Raw genomic sequence first — 17,215 nt, 5'->3', positions numbered from 1 at the left:
CCACCCCGCGTTCGATGTCGATGGCGTGCGCTTGGCACATCGACCGCGCCGACGTCGCTCATCTTCCTACACTATTACCGACGGGGTCGTATGGCGCGACGAACGCTAGAGGCTCCTGCACAGCTGCACATCCCCTTCCATGGTTCTGCCGATACACTGTCCAAGTGCAAACTCAAAAGCAATCTCAAACTGCACTTCTACCAATACAAATCCAAGTCAAAAGTCAAAGTATTCTCAAAATCAACTCAAGGACATACCGTGACAAGCCAACCTCGCGCAACAGAATCGAACGGGCCGACTGGATATCTAGCGCGCGCGGTGGCCATTAACGCTGCCATTTTGAATGTCCTCGACGGGCTCGGTCGCTCCGACGGCGTCGGACAGCGGCCTGACGCCGTCCGAAGTTGTCGGCTACAAGGTCGCGGGTTACATCTCACTCTCGCTGTACGCTGTCGTCACGGTCGGTATCGCCGCGCAGCTCTACATGCACATCACGCACCACAGCGACCTCAAGCGCATCGGTTTCCACCTCCTCCTGCTCTTTGCTGTCGCTGCCGAGACGCCGACGAGCCTCCAATTCATCGTGAACCCCAACAGCACTCAGTGGATTGGTATGTTTCTGTGTGAAGTCTACGCCCAGCTGCTGCAGTGCTTTGCGCTTGCCATGATTGCGCTTGCATGGGCTCGCGCCGCAGCCGCGGGTCACCACGATGGCCCTGTGACGCTGCGCAAGGTCGTTCTCGCGTGCAACGTTGTCATCTTCCTCTGCGTTCTCGGCTCATCCTGCGCGATCGCCACGTACCCCGACACACTCGCAGGCCAAATCGACTTTATGAACAGCCCACTGTACTACGTGCTCGTCGTCTCGGGGTGCGTGACGCTCCTCGGCACCGGCTTCTTCCTCGTGTACCAAGGCTGCTGCATTGCGTCGAGGCTCCTGCGCGCCCGCGCCGTCCTCGGCGAAGACGAAGTCTACCGGTCGCTCTCCAAGCTCCTCGTCTCTCTCTGGACCATCATGCTGTGCATCTGCCTCCGCGTCTTCTTCACGGCGTGCTTGGCGCTCGACGTGGCGTTTATCGAGAACATGGACATCGTGCCCTTCACCGTCTGGTCGACGCTCGTGCCGGACGTCTTCCCGGCGCTCTGCCTCCTCTACCTCCAGCGCAAGACGCCGACCGAGATGACGCACCGCCGAAAACAAGTTCGCGTCGCGTCGCAAGCGCCCACGGAACCGTACATGATGCACACGACCGAAGTTAGCCCCGTGTAGCCGCGCCAATTCAACTTATTTACTAGATACATAGAGTTAAACGATAGAACTTTTCTCACATCGATCCTGAGCCATCTTTGACGGTCAGCTGCCGCAAGCGGCGCGGCTTCCAAACCAGATACGTGTCCATGGTCTTGACAATCTCTCGCGTTCGCACCACGTAGTTGTGCAGTCGCAGCCCTTGGCAGCCCAGCTACCGTTCTTATGTGAGGTGCACACGTGGGAGAAGGCAAGCGTACCTGGTTAAGGCGCACGCCGAGGCTAATGTGCAGCACGGGCTTGCCAAACTTTGGGATATCGCTGGCCATGGTGGCCAGCAGCTTCGAGTCAATGTCCACGGGCACGTCGAGAGCCACCATGTCACAGATGCCCTACCGTTTGAGTCACCCCTGTAGAGTTTGTCGCTACGCGTACCTCGACAGCCATCTCATTAAAGTCGACGGCGCTTGTGAGCGCGCGCGTGATGGGGACGGACGCGACGCCGACGAGCTCGCTCTTCCCGACGAGGTTCCAGTCGTAGACTTCCATGACGAGCCGCGTCTCGATGCTCGTGATCTTGAACTCGAACGGCGCGTTCCAGACAGGGCTGCGCTGTTTCTTCTTGACGACGGTCTTGGCTTTGGAGGGCAAGAGTTTGTCGCCTTGCTTGAGCTTGACCTTGACAAATGCGTCGAGCGCCTTGGTCGAACGGTCCATGATCGGTAGGATGTTGGCGCCAACGACGACGACATATAGCGCGCCTAGCGACTCTGTCTCAAGCCTTGGAAACGCGCGGATCTTGGCTTCAAGCGCGCCGAGCTCTTCGCGAAGCTCCTCGACTTGCTCGCCGTCATTGATGTCGCCGCTCACAATGTACCGGAAGACGCCTACGCACATAGTGTAGATGGGGACTCGTGGCGTTTACGTACCGTTGAGAAAGATGTCCCCTGGCGGTCGCTGAATTTGGTCGACCTTGTCTTTGCTCGTGAGCTGGAAAAGGTACGTTTCTTGGAGATACGCCTGGCGCTTGAGCGTGCTCTTGATCGTGTGGAGCACCTCGCGATCCGAGGCGTCGTGGAGCGAGACGAGCACGGACGCGAGGTAGAGCGCCGTCATGAGCAGCGTCAGCGAGAAGAGTTGATCGAGCCACGCACTGACGGGGATGCTATCAAACGTCGTGTCGGCCTGGGAAGCCAGCATTTGCACGATGACGACGTTGCCCGCGTTGACGACGACGCCGGCGAGCGTGAGCATGCGAAAGTAGATCATCCAGCCTCCAATCGAAGACGCGGGGAGCGGCATCGGACGCTGCATCAAGTAGCACAGCTTGTATGCATCCACGCGTATCTAACCATCGTCACGCTCCACAAGAGAGATGAAACGCCGTACTTGAACGAGAGTGATGACGAGTGCGATGACCGCGGCCTGGGGCGCGAGGGCGCCAAACCACGTGATGTACCCAAACGTGATGGAGATCTGTGCATAGTCAAAGAGCACGCCGTCGTACACGTCGAGGTTCAATTCGTCGCTGAAGCAGCGAGGCCTACAAGACTCTGTTTGGCGGTGGACGCGGTACATGGACGCACCCCATGTCCGCGTCCAGTGGTGTGTAAACGCGCGTCCGGCGGGCGTTGTACGCGTGGCGCATCGCGAGCAGCAGCGGCGTCGCAATCTCGCGCACCGACAGCGCCAAGTTGAAAAAGAGAACACTCAGGAGCAGATGCTCCGTCTCGTCGGCGCACGCCGTCGCGTCCAAGTGGGGCATCGTCGACTGGTTGCAGCCGAATGTGTACGGCTTCAGGTATGTCGAGAAGAGGATCGGGCCAAAGTTGTTGATGGTCTGAAAGATAGCGACTAGAAGCAATTAGGTTGCGTCAGAGGGGAACTATTTCGTACACTTGACGGTCAGAGCGACATGAAAGGCGTGGTGCGTGCGGTGGTTCTCAAACTGGTTGAGACACACGACAATCTACAGCGCGATGCAAGACACGTCATCGTCGCAAGACGCTTCGTACCGGCTGGAACGGCACTTGACTCAAATTGATCAGCAACGCAATGACAATGTTGGAGTAGACCGTAACCGAGTCGTCCGACTCGTAGATCGACTCGTAGTGGGCTTGGAGGGCAAACACGGCGTAGATCGCGAGACCGTTGAGCCCGATTGCGATACAGAGAAGAATTGTCGCCTGGAGTTTGCGCATTGCCTAGTAGCAGCGCAGTCTGTTGTGTCGCGAGCCATCAGGAGGGATGTACTTGCAGCTGCGGCCGAGCGATGAGCTCTGGTGCATTCGTCACGGGGCTGATGCACACGATACCCGTGTACTCGGCGCGTAGGGTGGCGTCAGCCTTGACGTCGTCCATGCCCCAAGCAACGGCGAGCGCCTGCTGTTGGACGGCCCATTTTCGAAGCATGAGGCACGAGTAGAGGCAGTTGACGCTCGCGAGTGCCATGTTGTAGTAGCCCAGCACGGTGTCGGGCAACACGAGCGAGAAGGGCGCGTCGACGATGCTGATGCCAATGAGCACAACGAGCATCTCGGCGTAGAACGATAGAAAGGCGAAGTCTAGTCAAAGTGACAACGCGAGACGACCGAGAAGGTACGTACACAGGGCGAGTTCTTCGCCAAAGTAGTCGCGAATGAGCTCAATCGGCTGGTAGAAGAGGACGCGCCACGAGCGGCAAATACCGTGGCTGTAGAGGTAGGCGTACGCGCTAAGCGCGCCCCATTGCGCACAGAGCTGGTCCAAGGTCACGTCGTCGCTGTGCTCGGTAGATGTATGTGTGTGGAGGCACATATGGTGCGTCAGGAAGCCTTCGTGCCGCAGCATTTCGCAGTTGAACGCCTTGTCGAGCGCCGCCTTGGTCAGGCGCACTTTGTCGACCCACCGGAACGGCAACGTGCCCTCGACGTGGCGGAAGAGGTAGTGCAGCGCGGGGTCGGCCTGGAACGGAAAGTACAAGAGCGCCGTCGACGGAAAGCGCGTTTGGAGACTCGAGTTGGCGATGCGTTTAAGCGCCGAGATGCGCCGAGAGACCATCGCGGGCGACTCGCCGGCGAAGAGCTGCGCCTCGTCCGCAGTCACGTGGCCTTCCAGAAAGAGGCGATGCAGCTCCTTCTCGGCCACGTCGGTCGTGTACTCGGTCGTGTCGTGGCCGTGTTCTAGCCAATACTAGCCCGCAATCGTATGCGCTCGATGAAGTTACATCGAGGCTACCTGGCTGCCAGGATCGATTTCGGGCCAAATGGGAAGGTTGAGCTGCACGTCGCCGGCCATGTGCACCAGTGCGTCCCTCGTCAAGCGCACGAAACAGTAGATGTTCTGGTCGTCGGCCGAGATCTGCGTCGCGAGCGCAACGCCGGGCACAGCTTCGAGCCGCTGGAGCACGATGTTGCGCACGAGCTACGCGTCACGTGATGAAGAGAGAACGACTCGGTCGCCTACTTCTCGAAAAAAGTGCCGCGGAATGCGGTCCGAGGCGGCGGGCGCGAGGCTGCGAAACTTGGCGACCCACGCGTCGCGAAACTCGGAGACCGCGGCGTCCTTATCCGTGTCCGAGCCGCATGTGACGCGCCTAATGACGTCGGTGGCGTCGGCAAACGAGATGCGGTCGGTGGCGCCAGCGTCCAGAGCGTGCGGCGTGTTGGGAAACACGAGCGCGTAATAATACTCGGCCGCGACGACGGCGCCGTGGCTGCCGTACGTCGCCGCCTGACCAATGTCAAGCGCGATGGTGGCCATGGCGGTGGTGAAGCGTCACTGACGCTGATTGGTGCAAACGCGATCTTGGACCAGTCTTCGTTTCTTCTGCGACGAGATAATCAGTTGAGGCTCGCCGACGGTGTCCTCGACCGAGACGACGTTTGCCATCGACGGCGTCATCGCACTGACCGAGAGACGAGGTTATACAAAGACGACGACCTCTATATTGTGTTGTATACATCAAGCGGAAGAGAGTTAAAGCGCGAGCCAGTTGTTGTTGCCGATCGTGAGCGCCATGCTCTTGATGATCACGTCGCGGAGCTCGTCGTAGAGGCGCGGCTGCTCGAGCTTCATGGCCTCGTACGCGTCGCGCGTGAGGCAAAAGACGGTGCAGTCGCTCGACGCGCGCGCCGAGAGGTGGCGGATTTGCTGCACGAAAAAGTCGACTTCGCCAAACATGGCGCCCACGTGCACCTTCTCGAGCAGCGCCAAGGACGCGCTCTCGCCATTGTCGACCGAACCGTCCTTGTTCATAAAGAGATCGACGCTGCCGGCGCCGAGAATGTAAAACGCGCGCGACGGCTCGGAAATCTACAACGCCATGAGTGTTCCTTCTTGCGCGCATCGATCGTACCTGGTAAAAGTAGTGGTCCGACTCGACGAGCTGCTTGGTAAAGTACGGCGCGAGCGGCTCAAACAAGGCAGCGTTGTCGGGGAGACCGACGAACCGGTTGAGCAAGAGCGGGAGCGAGGCGTCGGCGCGGAAGAATGAGTTGGTGCGCGAGGCCAAGATGAGGTGGCTCTCGCAGTACTCGAGCGCTTCGTCGCAGTTGCGGTAGAGCACGGTCTCGTCGACAATGTCGTTGTTGACAAGGAGGCGCGAGACGGACGGGAGTACGTTGGCGTAAATCACGTCAATCTTGTGCGACGTGCAGAGCTCCTGAAGGATCATAAAGCAGCTGCGCGCCGCGGTGGCGTCCATGCCCGTCACGCGCTTGAAGTCGAGGACCAGATACCGCGTCGGGAGGCGGTTCTTGGACTCGGAGGGGGAGAGCGGCGTGCCGTCGAGGTGCTCGAGCGGTCGATTCACGAGCGACCCGTACGGGTTCACGGGCTTGAGGACGCGCACAAACTTCTTGACGTCCTCGACAATGTGCACCGATGTGCCGAAAAAGAGGTACCCGTGCAGCTCGAGCACGACGATCGAGTCGCGCTTGTCGGCGATGACGCTGCGCGCGGCGTAGTTGCGGATCGCAGTCGACGACTTGTACACGCGCTGGACCTGGTTGACCTGCGCGTAGCCGATGAGGAAGTTGACGATGGCAAAGCCGATGCCGATGATCATGCCGAGCTCGAGGTTGACCGCGTTGATGGCAAAGAACGAGAGCCAGAGCACGAGGTACTCTTGGAAGAGCACCTTGTGGTAGACGTGCACGAGCCACTCGAGGAGGAGGTCGATCGCGATAAAGATGAGCGTTGCCGCAAAGAAGAAGCGAGGCACGTAGCTCATGATCGAGATTGGGAGCACGACGAGCGCAAACTCCGAGATGATGACGCAGATGCCGACGACGCGCGAGTTGGTCTTGGAGCGGTACGTAAAGATCGTCTGCGAAAAGATGTACGAGCCCGTGTAGCCGCCGAGGATGCCCGAGAGAAAGTTGCTCCACCCGACGCACGCGAGCTCGTGGTCAATGTCGAGCTGCGCGCCCATGTCCATCTCGATGGCGGCGACATCGAGGCACGACGAGAAGGCGACGACAAAGGTCATGCCGACCCACGTCGTGATCTGCGACGGCAATACATACCAGTGAACGTGCTCGAACGAGAAGAGCGAGAGCATCTCGGAAAAGCCGGCTGCGGGCGCGAGCGGCGCGACCCAGCCAAACGACCGCGCGTCCTCGAGGTTGTACCCAAAGCCGTAGAGCACAAAGTAAAAGAGGATCGGGACGCCAACAATGACGCTCGGGAGCGCAAACGAGTTGTCGTAGCGCTGGCTCACGTGGAGGAAGAGGTACCCGCCGGCGACGCCGGGCGCGCACAAGAGCAGGTAATGCCACGACGCGAGCTGCGCCATCGAGCTAAAGTCGTTGATGACGAGGCCCGTGCAGAGCGAGAGGCCGGCAAAGAGACAAAAGAGACCAATGAACGCGAGGTACCCGCCGACGACCGGCATCGGAAGGTACGAGACGAGGCCCGCGAGCTTGAACTTGCCAATGGCCACGAGCGTCATACCGAGCGCGGCCGTCGAGAGACCGATCGTGACAAGGACGGTCGTGACCTTGGCTTCGAGTGGCACGTCTTCGCCGAGTGTGTTGCAGATGGACGTGGCCATGGCGCTGAGGAAGATGAGGCCGGCATCCTAGGTAGAAACATCGATCAACATGTTCATGGTTGTCGGCAATAGTACCTGGACTTGGCCAATTGCAAAGGGTAGCGAGCTCAGCGTCGTAAACATGATTTGGTGCACGACGCTCGAGAGGAGCACGAGCTTGGCGAGGGCGGGCATGAAGGTGGTAAAGTCCGAGTGGCTGAAAATGATGGCGGCGTAGCCGTACATGCATGGGATCGTCAGGATCGAATTGATGACGCCGTAAATGAGGCTCTGCACAAGCGACTCCCAGGCCGACGCCTTGGGCTTCTTGGCCGTTGCACCGGGCAAGCCGAGGCACGAGTCGGTGAGCGAGGGCTGGGACTTTTGCCACGGATGCTCGTCGTCTCGCCGGAGCGAGAGCCGCGTGACGTGGCCGCGCGGGGTCACACCTACGACGCTATGAGCCTGGACACAGGTCGCAAGTCGAACCAGAGAGCGCCGGAGACTTCATCGCCTGCTGCTGCTTGGACGCCAATCGGCAAATGTGCAATCTCCCACATTGCCCTATCTGACCCACTCTGGAATAAAAATACGCGGCTTTCCGACAATGCCACATAGAAAACGTAAGCTATTTAATGCTTCAATCCATTCTATTGCGATACAAGGTGAGACGCTTTATTTAAAGTAGCCGTGCAAGTACTGTGGCGGGAGACAGGACGTCGCCCAACTTCAAGGCGCCCAGCTGCTCCGTGCCAGGCTCGCAGGAGCAGTGAGACGCAAAAGAACAAGGGCAGCCTCAACGACAGCGTTGTCGCCGTCACCGGGCGCTGCCCGTCCCAGTTACCAACACAGTAGACAGGAAGCCGCCGTGCCTGCGACATGCGACCGTCGTTGGCATCCACGTCCCGCGTCCACCCGGATAGCACCCAAGGAGGAAAACCCACTTGAGGACAAGGCAGCGGCGTGGGTGGCGGCGCTTTGTGGCCGCTCGTTCCCGCAGAGATATCATCGGTCGTCGTCACGAAGCCGTTGGAGCTAGCAGTTGGAGACGCGCTGCCAACAACATCAGAATATCAGATCTCTGCGCAGGAATAACGGCACGAGCAGTTATAAAACCTGTTTCGAGCCCTTGCTTTGGTGTCGGTGACATTGACAGAGCATGATATACCCAGCTCCAGTGCAACGCGCCAAGGTGCCTCCATTCCGGACGGTCCGTCTCGAGGCGATCGTGGGCTGCGTCTACGTCCTCTTTTCGCTGAGCTGCGGACTTTGGTTTCTCGTCTACTTGACGCCATGCTTTCGCAACGATCTGTGGTGGCCCGACTACAACTTGAGCGGTCACCAGGCGTTCCTTATCGACGTGCTAAACCGAGTCCTAGCGACGACGCCCGAAGCCACATTTCCCATCACAAACTGTTTGTCTGGTGTGCAAAAGAGCTACAACGGGTCTTCGTCCGTCACGAATGTCTACCCGACGTACCCCCGCCAGCTTGCTTTGCACGACCTCTCGTCCATCGAGTACGCCGTGGCGAACCTTCGGCTCCTGAGCGCAAGCTGGTCCATGCGCATGAACACGCAGCACTGCTACGTCGACTTCAACCGAGCCTTCACCGTGGCCCACACAACAGAGCGAGCCGCGCGCTGCGACGCCAAGTACCGAACGAATGGCGCCGTGTTCATGGAGGCCACGCTGCGCAACATCGACTGGAATGACTTTGTGACGATCTGGGCCGGGCCCAACATGCCGTTCACCGTTGCGGTTCAGCTCGGCTTGGAAGAGACCGAAGCCGGTCGCCGTTGGCTCACGACCACCGCGTCTGCTCGAGCAAACACGAGTGTCGACGCCGAAATCGCGTACTGGCGGTCATTCAACATTTCAAGGTTTGTGCTGCAGTGGCAGAACCGGTGGCAGACCGGCGTCACCGAGACGGTCGCACTTGAGAATTCGCTCGGGATGCAGCTGAGCACAACAATCAAGAGTCTTTCACGCGTGACGGGCCCATGGACGTCGCAAAATCTCTTCTTCATCCCGCTCAACGACCTCTGGGTCATGCAGGGCCTCAACCGGAGCTTGGTCTGGGGCACGTCCAACTACGTAGGCGCCAACGTAAGTGCGTCCTTGCCAGCCATCCCTGTCGAAGTATGGAGTACCAACTATGTCACTGGCGTCTTTGCAGCCCAAGCCGCGCTCTTCCAGTACGAGCTCGGACCGTTCCTGTCGGTGGATGCGTTTTTCAGAGTACCGCCAGCGTCGCGAATTGCCGCTTTTGATGCGTTCCAGGCAGCCCTCGTTCCCCGCCTCGGCGTCGACCGGGCCCTAAGCGCCGCCTACCGCACAATCCCGGCGGGCGCCTTGACGACGCCAACACCGCTTGCGTGGCGCAACTATACGTTTTACGGCGGCAACCCCATGTGCGTCTCGAGCCTGCCGACATCGTTCGTGCAGCAGTCGTTCGACTTCTTCGATGGGTGCACGCAAGAGACGCCCTTTTGGCTCTCACCGAGCCCCGCCGCAGTCGTGTTCGGCGTCGTTGCGACCGACGCGAGTAGCGCGGCGTGTGCTGCTGCTGGTGTGAACTGCTCTGCAGCCTCGCGGGCTCGCCAGCGCCTCGACTTGGCGCGATCCGTCTTTGCAGCCGCCGCAAACGACGTGGTCGCCATGGGTCTCGAGCACATGCAGTACGCACGCTCGCCCAATGGCACATGGACCATGCTGCACCAGCCGCTTCTGGACGCAGGGGACTTGGCGTGGACACTCGCGAGCTGGGTGCTGCTCCGCGAGTGGGTTCTCGGCATCCGGGAGGTCGTCTCGTTCGAAGGCGACGTGCGCTCGCTCGTGTTGATGTCGAACGCGTACGCGCCGACCGAGTACTCGACGAGTGGTCTTGGCCAAGTGTTGCAAAGCGCGACGCAGGTCGGCTGGTACCTCGTGCTCATTGTTTCGTTGGCGCTCTGCGGCGTGGGTGCATGGACTCTCTACTTGGCGTTCCAACGTGATTTTCACATTGTGGGACGCAACCTTGTCTGCTTCAACCGAACGGTTGGCGCGACGTGGGTTGGTCGGCCTCTTTGTCTCTTTCGCGGTCTTGCTGCCATTTTGCTATTAAGCACGTCGTCAGTCGCGCTTGACGCGTCGTTCGTCGTGCAGCTCCAGCCCTCGCCCCGGCCTTGGTACATCGTCATGCTCCTCGCGGGTGAAGCGTGCTGGGTCACCTACGTCCTCAACGAACTTGTCCTTGTGTTTGCTCGGGGACTTTCGGCCGTGCATTGCCACGTCTCGAGCCTTCTCGTGTGGCTTATTGTCGTCGCCATCGAAGTGCTATCGCCCGTAGCAGCGACCGCGACGCTGAACCGGCAGTGCACTAGCCAGAACATGGATTATGTAGTCCACTGCGACTCGGGGATCGTTCACATTGGGCGCTTTCGACGCGTGCTGGACCTCGTGAGCATTCAGCTCGTCGTCGTTTTCGGCGTTACCGTGGCCGCCATGTGCTTCCAGAAACGTGTCGTATATCCTGTATTGCCGCTGGCCGAGCCCAGTTTGCGCTTGTCCGGGGTCGCTCATATGTTTCTTCAACCCTTGCCAACGGCTGCGGCAGCGCAGACGTTCGACGCTGTCGGAAGCGCGCTCGCCTGTGTCATCTTTTGCTCCTGCGGATCGATGCGGTGCTTCTTTGACATCAAGCTTTGGAGGCTCCTCGTACCTGAATGCTCTTCGTCGCCGACGGGGGTGCACCTGCTGAGCGCGCAGTTGCAGCGCGTGGATGTCGACGTCGTTGCGCCAACAACGCGGTCGCGGCGTTGGCGCCGGTTGATGGCTGTGCTTGGGCTTTTACACATGCTCATATCCCTCGGCGGCAGTGTCTTGTACCTGGACGTGGCGACAACAGACTTGTCCAACAACTTTTATTGGAGCGGGTTCAACGTCACGGGCGGTCACGCCTTTGTCGCGTCGTGGCTCACGGAGCAACTCGTGTTTGGACTTTCACTGCCACTGTCCTGTCGACTGGACGACAAGCACATCAATTTGATCGGGGCGTTTGACGCCGATGTTGCATTCGTGGCGTCGCCGGCTAACTATGGCGCTCGCCTGCAGCACTCGGTCTTGACCTCGATCCAAGTGGCCATCGAAGCCCTTCGCTCGATCGATGGCTGTGACGCGCCGTGGCTCTTTACCCCGTACTGCTACGTCGATTGGAATCAAACGTGGGAGATGGCCGCAACCAGCACCCGCCAAGCACGCTGTCGAGCCATGACGAGCAACGGCGCCGTCTACTTGGCATCGCTGGTGCACAATGTGGACAGAGCCAGATTTACAGCATGCTGGGGCAAAGCTTTTGACGTCGGTATCGCGTCCGAGCTTCGGCGGTCGATTGCCGGAGCCCATTGGCTCTCGACGCCGCGCCGAAGTTTGATCGACGAAGCAGACGTCTGGCGTCGCGCCAACGTCACGTACTACGACACACAGTGGCAAAACTTCAAGCACATCGGCGTCTCCAGCATGTACTCGATTGTGAACGCCTATGGTCTCGTGTATCCCCTTACCCTTCAGCGCCAGAATGGGTCCTACCGCTTCTCGAGCCAATCCAGTTTCAAAATGTACTGGGGCCTCGCCAACGACTTGATGGCGGTAGTCGACAACTCGAGCACGATCAACGGTTGCAGTCTGCTTCGATTGAGTTCTGTCTTTGCGTATGGCAACAACACGATTGCAAGCGTTCTCGCCCATAGCGCTGTGCTCTCGCTGCCGCTTTCGCAAGGTTTCAGCTTGCTCACAAACGTCCTCGGCCCCTTTGGATCCGTCGATATGCTCTACATCAGCGTCCCGAAGAGGGTGCTTGGCGCAGTTCGAAACCTCGTGGACCTTGTTCGCTTGAGTTTGACGCTGTCGACGCCAGCCCAGATCGCGTATGCCAATATTATCCCACTGGACTCGTCGTATCCCGTACCGCCACCGTGGCTCGGACGCGGAGGCGTCACGTTCGGCGCCTCGCCGCTGTGCCCAGACGTCGCGTACCCCTCATCGGTCGACATTGGACTCAACAATCTGTTTTCGTTCGCCGAGCCATGCGTACCGACAACAGGAGTCCTCGCCAGGATAGAACCGTCACGACAACACTACGTGGTCGCAGCGGCGATGGCGACTCCGATGAACATATCGGCTTCGTGTGCGTTCGACCCAACTAACTATGAGGCGTGTCGAGCGTACCTCGGTCAAACGCAGGCCTTTCTGACGACGTACGTGCCGTCTGCAGCGCCGGACGTGGATGTGACCCACGCTCTTCAAAGTTTGGAGATTGGATTTATCAACTATGGATACCTCGACGGCGCGCCGCCGCTGCAGCTTTTGCACGCAAAGCTACTGGACGAGCCAGCGTTTGGCTTTTTCGCGTGGCTCTTTCTCTACGAATGGGTTGCTGGGGCGCGGGAAGTTGTAGCGTTTCAAGGCGACGCAGGCAACAATCTAACGCTCCTCACGAACCTCCAAGACCCCCGCCGGGAGTCCGTTCAGGCTCACGACGTGCCCGTCAATTTGGCGCAGTACGCTCGTGGCTGTCTTATCTACGTGACGTTCACAATGATCACGATCGCAGCATTCGTGGTTTTCTACGCCTTGCGGAGCTGTGGCCACGTCGAAGGCACCAACATGTTCAAATTCGGACACGTCGGGGCGTCGCGTGGGTCGGCCGCCCGCTCCTGTGTCTCCGCAGCCTCACCGCCAGTGCATGCTTTCTACGGCGTCGCCAACCTTGCATTTTACCGGCGTCATCAGCGTCTTTTACGACGACCGCCCGTGGTACAAGCTTGTGCTCGCAGCCAACGAGGTCACGTGGCTTGCGTCCATCATCAGCGATCTCTTGCTCGTTCTCACGCGCGAGTACACGTCGTACTACCTCTCGGTGCATAATGCGGTCGTGTGGGCCATCGCCGCGCTCCTGACAACGACGGCGCCCGTTGAGCACCGAGTGGCGATTGACCTGCGCTGTTCTGCGACGGCTCTGGACTTTGACGTCGCGTGCGATGCAGGCGTCATCTACATTGGCCAAGCCACTCGCCTCTTGACGCTCGTTGGTCTCGTGCTCGTGTCCAAAGTGCTACTCTCGGCCGCAGCCAAGTGGCGCGTCGGTGTGTCCCCAGCGCCCGTGGCTCACAGCCTCTTTCTCTCGGCGGGCGCGACGTACCTCTTCAAGCACGACCACCGCACGCACAATGGCGTCTACTACCTCGACCGAGCTTCCGCGGTCATGGACGGACTGCTCACGCTGCGTGGCGCACACGGTGTCGTGTACGTTTTGGACTGCAAGTCGTGGCGCGTTCACGTGTTGAAGGCAGCCAAGACCATTCCAGGGTTAAGCCAGGCACCCCAATGGCACCGATCGCTACAGCATGCTTGCCCCCTCACAGATTGATTATGTCGCCTCGACCAATACACTAGTATCGGTGCATGGCTTGATCGAAAGGTCGTGAACGTGCGCATGGCACGGAGTGACAAGTCATGCTCGCAAGGACACCCATGGCTCATTTTTCAAATATGCATATTTACGCCGCCATCCAGGATACACGCTATCGCAGGCATAGTGTTTCATAAAGTTTGGTTAATTCAACACAAGCTGGCGTTATTGCTAAAACGGCTAGATTGACCGAGCTGTACCTGGCGCTGCATGCCTGTCCTCTTGGCTCAAGACCAACGCGTCATTACAGCATGAGTGAGCCGTCTCTCTTGACCACGGGGGCAGACAACCCTTCGAGGGACCGCTCGAATCGAATGGCTGGTCCGCCTCCGACGCCCCCGCCAGTGGCTTCCAATGGATCCCGCCGCCCATCTATCGACACTCCACCTATAGTTGCAGAGGGCAGTCGAAGCAACTCGGTCGCCGAGATATCCCCTCCTCTTGTCGGACGCCGAAACTCGGAAATTCAGCTTCCGTCCAAACTCGAAGCCTTGCCCCGGTGCACGTCCATCGCGCCGCCGGTGCTCGACTTGTCCAGCGCCGACACGGCGGTGTTTCGTCCCGAGTTTTGCACGACGCCGCAGGATATCAAAGCCACAACGCGGTATAGTCGCTGCAACCAACAGTGGCATTGACGAATGTGGCTAGACCGTTTAGTGCATCGGCGACAACCGACAACGTCTTTGCTGTTGTACACTACGGGCGTGGATTCGAGCACCTCGGACACCCTACCCCGACGACATTTGTCGTGCTGCGACCGACTCGGCGGCTGGACGTAGCGACGGCCTGTGAGTTTTGGACCTGCCCCGCGGGCGAGCGTCGGGTCTACGATGGGCTCTACACCCCGTTCGGCGCAACACGCGTTGTCGAGCAGGTAGCGCAGCGAGGAGCAACAAGGCGTTCATGCTACGTTCTTAGAGCGCATCGCCCATCTACAACGAGATGATTGCCGCCAACGTCCCGTCCAGTGTGCGCACCCGCGGTGTGTGGGGTGTCGTGCTCGAGATCATCGCCAAGAGTCTTGATGGCCAAGATATGCTTCTCGCGGCAGTAGCCATGCCCGTCGAGTATCTTCCGTTGGACTCGGAGGCGTCGATGGAGCTGCAACTGCCGCCAGCATCGAGCGCGTTCGCCGCGTCGGCGAGCCTCCTGGTGACGTTTTTTCGAACCCACTTGCTGTGCGTCGTCTTGATCTTCCGATATGAGCTTCCAAACAATCGGTTGCTAGGAGGCCTCCTCTGCACCGGGCCGAACTAACGTTGGAGAGCATTGGGTCAAATGCAATGCACCCAAGCCTCGTTGACGACAAGACGAGGCTCCGACTCGAGATTTTGGACGCTGGTGCCGCGGGAACGGCAAGGACCGTCGATGCGCCGCTCGTACGTGCGTCAATATCCCGACTCGAGCTCACGTGCCAGTAGCCAGCGCCCGTCGTTGATTCCGCCGATGCCCTACGAAGTTGGCAGCCTATTTCATGGCGCCTCACCCCCGGAGGTCGCTGGGACGCCAGTGCGTACCACTGGCAGTACCCAATAACGTTTGATTGTGCGACGCTGGCACTCCGGATCCAGTGCTCGGTGTACGCACCAAATCTTAAGGGCGAGGTACGTCATCAATACTTGTTTTGACACTGCAAGCTTGGATAGATGGTATGTGTCGGAGGCAGTCTTCCGGTCACTGTGTCGCCTCCGCGAGCAACCTCGTCCGAGGCGAAAACCACAGTGGGCATTCCGCTTCAAATGCACTCGGCGCCCTACTCGCTCGTCCTGCGCGGTACTGCAGCTGCTTCTAGCACGCATGCCAACACTCCGTGGCTAGCATCGCTCCGTATTTGGACCAGTGACGACTCCTTTCGAAGCGAGCGCGTCATGTGCACAAATCGAACGATCCTCAAGACACACGCGTGGATGGGCGCGATCGCAAGAGGCCTCAACCGCCACCCGATTTCGTCAGTTGTTGACACCGGAGGCATCTCTGGCGTCGTGGCGTCGCTCTTCCGAGACGGCGCTATCGAGACCAGGATACCAGAGCCTCGCATCTTGGAGCTCGCTCCCCTCGACCACTTGTCAGAGAAAGTTCCACTGAGCGATAGTGGGCCGCCGCCGCTGGTCGCAACACCGCGTGACGACATGCGAGATCAACTGCAAACGCTATCGACGGAGCTACGGTCCAAGCAGGCCACCATCGAGAAGGTTTTATTGTTGCATCGTATCGTCGAGAACGAAAGTATGTAGTTGCACGTGGAGATGGACAAGCGGACGCAAGCACTTCGAACCTGCGGCACGGAAATCGTAGATCTTCGAGTCTCTGGAAACGTGGCACTTCATGTCAGCTCACGATGACTCGTAGAAAACGCTGCAAAGGAAGGACCAGCTACTGCAGACGCTTCAGGTCAAAATCAACAATTACGAAGCCCTCGAGCAGCGCCAACAAGAGGTGGACAAAGAGTCGTATCAGAAGGTGGGGTCGCATTCATGGCTTTTCGTTCGTAGGAGCTGCAGCTATGCTTGGAAGGCAACCGCCTCACGACCAGCAACATGCCGTTGCTAGCGCAGCACTACCGGAAGCTCCAAACCAAGTACAACGACCTCGACCAAAGCCATCGCGACCTCACGCAGAAGCTTCTCGCTTGCCGCAATTTTGAAGCCGAGCTCTTGGCCGTCCAGGTCCTCGCTACCTCACACAGTCGGCTTTACGCTGCGATAGACCAAGCACCGCGAAATGGAAGCTGCCCACGTCGCACAAGCAGCCTACGTTCAGAAATCCCAGCGCGAAATGCAAAAAATTAGCGTGTACAAGGTAAGGTGACTTGATGACGAAAGTCGCAGGGCTCATAGCTCGCTAGCAAACCATTAGTACGCAAGAGAGCGTCATCGCCAAGCTCGAGAAGCTCGTCGACACCAAGCTTGCCGAAGCCAAGGCCAACTCAATTGGCCCGAATGTTCATGTGCGCGGCCTTGAGCGCCGATGAGAAATGACGCGTCGTGTAGGCCGAGATTTTTCGCCTGCGTCTCGAAAACGCCTTTTTGAAGGAGCAAGCCACGTACTACAACATTGTCTTGTTCACGTCCGATAACAGTATGAGGTTCTAGATACCATATCGCATCCGCCCGTGCCCATCAACCAGGACTAGACTCGGCGCGGACGATGGCGACCAAACCGATGGTTCCACCATTACGACCACCTCGACAGGCCAACGGCGAGGCCTCCAGCGACAGCATTCGGGATCAACCCCCACCGCCAAAGCCGTTTTTGCCAGCCATCGTGGCACGCGCAGACAAAGCCGTCAACACGGAGACCCCAGCGACACTGTCAAGCCCACCTTCGACTGACGACAATAACGTGCTCGGGGTGCGGGTGCGAGTGTTAGAGGACCAACTGCGCGTGATTGCGACCAACGCCGCCCAAGAGATTGCACAGCTCAAGGCAGCACTCTTTGAACACGAAATGGGCGCGGTTTGGTAGCCCCAAGTACAATCGAAGGCTTGTTTTTGAGAAGTA

The 17,215-nt window shown here is 59.0% G+C and overlaps 4 protein-coding genes across 4 annotated transcripts; 2 read left to right on the top strand and 2 right to left on the bottom strand.

Moving 5' to 3' along the window:
- Positions 1 to 343: 343 nt before the first annotated feature.
- On the top strand, positions 344 to 1,270 carry SDRG_13438 (hypothetical protein; the record flags this gene model as incomplete). The annotated part of the gene is made up of 1 exon (XM_008619527.1): positions 344 to 1,270. One exon carries the CDS (start codon positions 344 to 346, stop codon positions 1,268 to 1,270), a length of 927 nt encoding a protein of 308 aa, XP_008617749.1.
- SDRG_13437 (hypothetical protein) lies at positions 1,268 to 5,015 on the bottom strand. Its single transcript, XM_008619526.1, has 12 exons — positions 4,694 to 5,015; positions 4,466 to 4,651; positions 3,856 to 4,420; positions 3,503 to 3,813; positions 3,265 to 3,453; positions 3,146 to 3,218; positions 2,836 to 3,103; positions 2,639 to 2,792; positions 2,179 to 2,596; positions 1,685 to 2,136; positions 1,510 to 1,641; positions 1,268 to 1,463 (listed from the first exon to the last, which is right to left on the bottom strand). The coding sequence occupies exons 1-12, from the start codon at positions 4,988 to 4,990 to the stop codon at positions 1,326 to 1,328; spliced, it is 3,183 nt and encodes a 1,060-aa protein (XP_008617748.1). The 5' UTR covers positions 4,991 to 5,015; the 3' UTR covers positions 1,268 to 1,325.
- A 134-nt stretch (positions 5,016 to 5,149) lies between these two features.
- SDRG_13436 (hypothetical protein) lies at positions 5,150 to 7,825 on the bottom strand. The gene is made up of 4 exons (XM_008619525.1): positions 7,752 to 7,825; positions 7,359 to 7,711; positions 5,586 to 7,310; positions 5,150 to 5,542 (listed from the first exon to the last, which is right to left on the bottom strand). The coding sequence occupies exons 1-4, from the start codon at positions 7,771 to 7,773 to the stop codon at positions 5,207 to 5,209; spliced, it is 2,436 nt and encodes an 811-aa protein (XP_008617747.1). The 5' UTR covers positions 7,774 to 7,825; the 3' UTR covers positions 5,150 to 5,206.
- Positions 7,826 to 8,399: 574 nt separating this feature from the next.
- Positions 8,400 to 17,179, top strand: SDRG_13435 (hypothetical protein; the record flags this gene model as incomplete). The annotated part of the gene is made up of 16 exons (XM_008619524.1): positions 8,400 to 12,927; positions 12,974 to 13,582; positions 14,185 to 14,318; positions 14,363 to 14,588; positions 14,633 to 14,892; positions 14,943 to 15,093; positions 15,136 to 15,318; positions 15,361 to 15,487; positions 15,533 to 15,906; positions 15,949 to 16,017; positions 16,064 to 16,150; positions 16,207 to 16,380; positions 16,421 to 16,513; positions 16,560 to 16,661; positions 16,705 to 16,792; positions 16,848 to 17,179. The coding sequence occupies exons 1-16, from the start codon at positions 8,422 to 8,424 to the stop codon at positions 17,177 to 17,179; spliced, it is 7,515 nt and encodes a 2,504-aa protein (XP_008617746.1). The 5' UTR covers positions 8,400 to 8,421.
- Positions 17,180 to 17,215: the final 36 nt, after the last annotated feature.

This window comes from Saprolegnia diclina, assembly GCF_000281045.1.
Source record: "Saprolegnia diclina VS20 unplaced genomic scaffold supercont1.60, whole genome shotgun sequence".
NCBI lineage: Eukaryota > Oomycota > Saprolegniomycetes > Saprolegniales > Saprolegniaceae > Saprolegnia > Saprolegnia diclina.
The sequence above is the reverse complement of the archived record's forward strand: the minus strand, read 5'-3'. Positions and strand labels throughout refer to the sequence as shown.